Here is a 7,081-nt window from a genome sequence, read left to right as displayed (position 1 = left end):
GATGGGTGCATTTATTTCATTGACCAAGCTCAAATTTCTAAACAAAATTTCTCCAACTTTGTGACACACACTAAGCTATCATATTTCACATTGGATGGTTATACATAACTGTAACCACCTTGTATAAAAAGCAAATGATTAATGGTCTCATAATATACAATCCCTTTTATTAATCTAAGTTGGTCATTTATCTTTCAAACGAATTTAGAATTGGTCAACTTTTACAGGGGACTGTATATTCTTATCATAGTTCCAACCAATGTTTTAAAAAACACTGATTCTGATTGAAATAGGCCGATTGGGATCCGGAGGGGACCAACCCAATTCCTGATTTAAATTTTGATTCAGGAATCATCCCGAGGGAACAGGCTGGTTCCATCAGGAATCAGACATATTTTTATTGTTTTTATTTTCTTTTCTTTTTCACCTTTTTTTTTATTGACCGATGCTCACCTTGGAGATTGGTCGGGTTACCAATCTAACTGATTTGCCAATCCAAACCGGTTTACCGGAGGGTCAGTTCACCGGCACTGGCCAATCTGGGTTTTAAGCTCTCAATCGTTTGAAAACCATAGGTGGGAGGCTAGCACAAAAATGATGGTTGCCAAAATAATGTAGCCAAAATGCAACGATATATAGTCATTCCTAAACGCAAAACACATATAGGTACATACTGAAAATATTTTATGCTTCGCAGGAGCAAACTGTACGCTTGTCCCTTCAGGATAAAACTTAGCTGGGAGCTTTTTTTTGGACCCCAAATGTTAGGAAACTAATCTACTTGATCAGACCAACCAAAGAAAAGGAAAGATAATACACAAACCTAGATTGAAAAAAATGGAGCCTTAGGCATGAAGATGGGCCGATCCAATTTTTGAACTATCACGTTCCATTATCATCCGAGCCTTAGCCTAACTATTTGGGGTCGACTATCAAACGTGTTAGGGGTCGACTATCAAACGTATAGGTTTCAGGAACTCAAAATTATCTTCCTTAAAATTTCTAGCAAAGTGATTCCGAAATGGACGCAAAATTTCAGACAAAGAAAAACGAGTTATTTTGCACGAGGGAGCAAGTGTACAATTTTCTCATGCAATACTTTAGTTATACAAAAACTTGCGTGACCCACCCAAACATTGAACTTTTGTTTTGACCCACTCAAAGATTGAACTTATCATGCATTTCTTATTCTTGTTTCATCCAGATACACCGATCCTCAACAATTTCTGCTTATTTTAGAAGAAAGTGCAAGCATAATATGAATCACACACTGAAAGTGTATATAAATAACTAAGTCCCTCCAAGAAGACCAGCTTCCTGAAATTGCTTAATAGCATCAACAAGTGTCTCTTCCAATGGCCTGGGTTTCCATGCCAACTGCAACATTCTCTCAGTGTTAATGGGTACCTCGCATAGATCAATGTACCTATCATGAAGGAAACATAAAAGGAATCAAGAAAACCTTTTCATATTTGGGTATTAGAAAAGGAAAAGTATATAAAGAGGCCATTTACTTTTTAGAGTACAAGGATACAACCATTTTTGTCCATCAAATTTCAAATCAAATGGTTGAAACTTGAAAGCGTACTTGTGACTATACTCCAAGCCCATCAATTTTTTTTTTGAACTTCGTGATACTCCCCAAGCTATCCAATCGGGCATCTAATGGTTAGAATTAGCTCTGACCTCCTTGTATTAAAGATAAATAGTCTCATAGTATATAATTCCATTAAAAAATGGAAATGTATAAATCGAGACTATTTATTTTTTATACAAAAAAGTCACAGTCATAGTTGACCGTTAGCTTTAAAATCGGGTGGTTGATGATGTGTCATTGTTTAGGCACAACGTCCAAAATCAAAATTCCTCAAATGTTGCGTCACACTTTCATTTATTAGATTTCATATTTAATAGCTAAAAATGATTATGACATCCTTGTACAAAAAAATAAATGATCTCGCAGTATACAATCCCTTAGAAAAAAAGGGAAATTTGTCAAAATACACATGAGAGACAACTATTTAACATTTTGCCCAAATGCAACTATTCCAGGTCTTCATGTGTATTTTGATAGGTATTTTGAAATTGAATGGAAAGATATATGTAGAATGTTAAGTAACTCATCTCTCAGGGTAGTTAATGAATTTCCCTTAAAAAAAGGCCATTGTACTATGGAAAATTATAATCCATTGGGTCATCACTGTTCAATGAAATGATTGACAGTGATAGAGAGAGAGTGGGACCTGCCATCATGGACATGGTCTTGATCTGATGCTCCCACTCTCCGTTTATCACTGCCCTCCATTGCATTCAATGATGGTGATACCAATGGATTATATGAATCACTATAGTCCAAATAACATCAGACCACAGTATACTCCCCTTAAATTGGATGACAAACTCACTGTTTCAGGTAATTGTAGCCGGGACACAATCTCTTTGCAATGTCGATTACTTCTTTCTTTTTTATTGAATGGCCTACACAAATGTATCTTCCACAGGCTTTGGGGTCCTCAAATGCCAATAGGAGTGCTTCTGCACAATCCCTTACATCGACAATAGTCTGCAAATTCTTGGGGATCATCTCTATCTCTCCTGTTTTTATAATCTTGGTAAGAGCAAGTAGATCTTATAAACAAGTTTTCCGTAATATAAAACAATCTTCTAAAACTCAAGCGAGTCTGAGCGGACTTGATAGTATTTGGAGTCCATAAGGTACAAGCCAAACTCAGCCAATTCCTATAATTTACTATTGTTGCTCGTACAGACTGGTCCATGTCTCTGACAAACTAGGGCAAAGCCTGTATGGACGACTTGGACTCAGGACCCTGCCGAGTTCCAAGTCCAACTCCAAGCCTGTATTTGAATAGTGGTATGAAAGCCTGGGAGAAAAACCAATAACATTTGGCGAAGCCAACAATTTTGTTTGACATCATATGTTGGCTTTTCCAATCAAATTGAAGGGGCTGGGTCATGGTGGTAGTACCATCAGAGCTCTGGTTAAAGGTCTTGACCTCCATTCTTACTAATGGATTAAAAAATTGACTATTTCAAAAACGGGTAGGGGCTTACTTGCCCAAAAAAAAAGACAAACAATATGATCATCAAATCAGGAATGGACAGTTAAATTCTACAGTTATCCTAGCGTGAACTGATGTACAGTTATCCTAGAGGGAACGGATGTCGGATTCCCCTGTGGAGAACTGTATACCCTCTTTAGTTGGATTATGGAACAGTTTTCGTAACTATAATCTTAATTCAAATGTTAAACACTTGGACCAAATCGCAAAGTTCACCTAAGAACTGTATACCCTCTTCAGTTGGATTATGGAACAGTTTTCGTAGCTATAATCTTAATTCAAGTGTTAAACGCTTGACCAAATCGCAAAGTTCACCTAAGAAGGATCAGAAAGTTGAGAATTAGAATATACCTTTTAAAAACTGGATGAAAACCCGATTGCTTCCATTTACCACTGGTTGGAGCATTGGACCTATGACCAGGGTTGGGCAAACTGATATGAGGTCAAGACCAATTTTTTGGGCGTATTTGAGAGCACTGCTTTCTGCCAACGTTTTGGAGAGGCAATACCAATGCTGGAATTAACAGAGGAAAAGGCCATCTGATCTTAGAACATATCTCAGGCATTAAAGAAAGACCAAACCCCAGTAAATTTTGATACAGAATAGCTCTTGGCTAGTTGAATTGATTCAGGTGCATTATGATATGAGCTAATTTATGTTACAACTTAATCTATGTTTTCATTAAAAGTATCTTTTGTGGTTTGATTAGCCAAAGATTACTTTGAGCCTATATATATAAAAAATCAAGTCAGAAGTATGCCATTTGAACCCATGCTAAACTGGGTAGTGGTACCAATTGGGTCAGGTTGGTCCTCCGACATGGAGGTTCAATCAGACCCCTGTCCAGGTCTAGAACGTGCCCCTTGGACTCACCAGGTCTGCTCTGGTCCAGGTCTAGCCCAGGTCGGGGTCGGGGTCAATTGGACCCAAAGTCTGCGTCCAACTGTCTTGAACCCGAGCAGTGTTTGAATCTAATCTGGACCCTGTCAGGCCAGGGATAACCTCTCCTGGACTGGACCTTTTAAAAGCCCTAACTGTAGTTTGTTGAGATTGTATTGGATATCTAAAGAGGCAATGCAATATGAATATGCTAGAGTTCTTGGAAAGCTAGAAACTACAAAGTAGACAAGACATTGAGAAGTAATGTACGGAAATCGATGCAATTCACTTATCAATAAGTTACCTCATCTTTCAGGCAAAAATCTTTGTCAGACCAACAAGTCTCATCCATGACTCTATCTTGTGGCCAGTTCGGATGCATCGAGATAGCCAAAATAGATGAAACATGGACAACCCGCCTGGCACCTGCCTCTTTAGATGCTTTCAACACATTCAACGTTCCCTTTACAGCAGGATCCAAAATTTCCTTCTGCAAGATATTGTCCATGTAAACATGAGAGGCATGAAGAACTATGAACAAATGAGTAATCGAACCAGATAAGCTATGTGCTAAAAACAAATATAACATAATTTGTGTGCGTATGTACACACAATCATTTGAGCCTTCAATAATTATTTGTATATATGATTATTGTGTGTGTTTGATGCTACAATTGGCAAATAAACCCAGATGTTATAAATTGAACAAACAAACACACAACTTTTGAAACACAATCAATGAACTCAATGGCTAGCATGCTTGGAAGGAGATGTGAAAAAACTATTTCAATTTATTTTCTAGTAACCACCAGTTTAAAGAGGGGAAAAGAGAGCTTTGTAAGGTATTCTTGAATCTTGCCTCTGGATCTGATACGTCTCTTGCCGGAGCAGGACTTGCTACATGAAAAATGCCTTGGCATCCCGAAATAGCTGAAGATAAAGCGCCATAATCTAGAAGGTCTGCCTTGAAGAGTTGTAGATTGGTAGAGGCATTGTCCAATTTCTTTAGGTGCGCATTTTTTTCATCATCTAAAAGAAGTTCTCCAAGTAGTTAGAAAATGCGAGAATTTATTCCTATGAATCTCTAATCCAAGTTTTGAAGAAAGCCGAGGAAACATATGGGGACAACAAGTGTTTCAAATCAGTAGCAATGAAGAAGAACAAAGGTCAAGGAAACAAGAATGCTAGTTCAAATGGTGTTTTCTCTGAGGCACCACCAAATGATCTCAAAAACACGTTTAAAAAGTCTGACTCAGGCTCTGACTCACCAGGTGTCTGGTCCCGAGTCCCCCTTGCCCGACTTGGGCGAGTCCCAAGTTGAACAAGCAATTTCTAACTAGAAAGTTCTTAAAAATTATTGAAACATGGAGAGACTCAGGTCATTCTAGGGCTTCTTTTGTCCCGGAATCACCAGCCTCCCGATCCAGTCTGAATAGGGAGAGTCCAGAGTCGAAAAGGCGATTTTTAGACGGCCACAAAATACTTTGATTTCCGCATATTCATTTTTTGAACACCCATAACTGCAAAGAAATTCATTATATTCATTTAATGCCTGCAAAGAGGGATCCTTGGATGCTGAAATCAAGAATAATTAGCCCATAAATGCAAACACCATCCAAATCCTACTCTGATAATATAAAGCAGAATATCTTCTACATAAGAAAGTGTACATGGTACTAAATAATTATTTCCTATAAGACTTTCCTATGTTTTTTAATTGAATTTTAGGATAGGCCCAAAAGAAATCTATTACGAAAAAAAAGGAAAGAAAAATAACGGACTCAAAAGATCCAATTCAAGAACCTTGGTACATGCAACTTATACACTCCTAATTGCAAGTTTTCTCAAATTTTCGAAACAAAAGATATAAGAGGAAACCAAGTGCTGCTTGATGGTACATGTAAGTTACTAATTATTATATTTTTTTCCCAATTTCCCAAAACAAAGAAATTAGAGAAAACAAAATGTTGTCGTCCACAAATAAGCCATGCCAAAAAAAAAAAATCCAATTATCGTGTTAAACAACATGGTGTCCACTTAAATTCAGGAAAAGACAGTCATCCAATAAAATAAAATGTAAAGAAACAAAATTACAAAGAATAGATTAGTACTAGAAGCACCAAATCTTGAGCATTAAGAATTGAAATATGTACTTTGATAATTCAACTCAGCTCCATGTAATGAATCTTAAGCAGTTGGAAACCAAAGGAGAGAGAGAGAGAGAGAGAGAGAGAGAGAGAGAGTGATAATTCAACTCAGCTCCATGTAATGAATCTTAAGCAGTTGGAAACCAAAGGAGAGAGAGAGAGAGAGAGAGAGAGAGAGAGTGATAATTCAACTCAGCTCCATGTAATGAATCTTAAGCAGTTGGAAACCAAAGGAGAGAGAGAGAGAGAGAGAGAGAGAGAGAGAGAGAGAGTCCAAATGGCAAAGACAGAGGGAGAAGACTCAAGCAAGAAAAGAACCCAAAAGAGAGGTGAACTACCTGGATCTCTAGCAGTCCCATGGACTGTATATCCCCTTGAGAGAAGAAGCTTCACCACCCATGATGCAATGTAACCCCCTGCACCTGTCACACACACAGTCCCTCTCTCTCCCATCCTCCTCTTTCTCTCTCTCTCCCCTCTCTCCTCTCTCTCTCTCTCTCTCAGAGACACAAGGGTCCTGGACTCCTGGCTCGGTTCCTATGTCGTCACCCTTTGAATCCACAGAGGAATACTACTCCTAACCAAATAAATATGGAGGAAGACGCCAGCTGCTACAGTATGGTATGTATTTGCCAAATATACTGTCACGTGGGCATATATTATCCTCCCATATCAGCATACTGTATATTAGAAGCCCTTGACAGAAGACTTGTCTTAGAAAGTCTTTTTTTATCCTAAATTTTGAGAGCCACATAAAATCACCAGATAATTATATTAAAAAAAGAAAAGTAAAAATAAATCTTGTGTCTTCTAACGCCTAGATCTCATCCTTTCTAAAATTGGATGGTTTCTTTTCAATCTTAGGGCTTCTTTCAAGCCCATAGAGAGAATGAAACTTGGAAATTATTTTTGTGAGTATACAATATCGATTAAAGAGGTTACATCCCCAGATTTGGGGTCTTAAAAATACTTAT

At 37.8% G+C, this 7,081-nt stretch overlaps 1 protein-coding gene across 3 annotated transcripts; it reads right to left on the bottom strand.

Annotated features, from left to right (window-relative positions):
* Positions 1-1,163: 1,163 nt before the first annotated feature.
* LOC18439733 (cinnamoyl-CoA reductase 1) lies at positions 1,164-6,669 on the bottom strand. 3 transcript variants are annotated; one of them, XM_088862792.1, is made up of 6 exons: positions 6,446-6,669; positions 4,820-4,989; positions 4,265-4,450; positions 3,432-3,594; positions 2,406-2,595; positions 1,164-1,426 (listed from the first exon to the last, which is right to left on the bottom strand). In XM_088862792.1, the coding sequence occupies exons 1-6, from the start codon at positions 6,558-6,560 to the stop codon at positions 1,291-1,293; spliced, it is 960 nt and encodes a 319-aa protein (XP_088718918.1). In that variant the 5' UTR covers positions 6,561-6,669; the 3' UTR covers positions 1,164-1,290. The 3 variants fall into 3 exon arrangements, with proteins under 3 accessions (XP_088718918.1, XP_088718919.1, XP_088718920.1); XM_088862793.1 differs by lacking the exon at positions 2,406-2,595; XM_088862794.1 differs by lacking the exons at positions 2,406-2,595; positions 3,432-3,594.
* Positions 6,670-7,081: the final 412 nt, after the last annotated feature.

Source organism: Amborella trichopoda, chromosome 3 (genome assembly GCF_054954075.1).
Source record: "Amborella trichopoda isolate Santa Cruz 75 chromosome 3, AtrichopodaSantaCruz75HAP2 v2.0, whole genome shotgun sequence".
Taxonomy (NCBI): Eukaryota; Viridiplantae; Streptophyta; class Magnoliopsida; order Amborellales; family Amborellaceae; genus Amborella; species Amborella trichopoda.
This window is presented reverse-complemented; position numbering and strand designations above follow the sequence as displayed.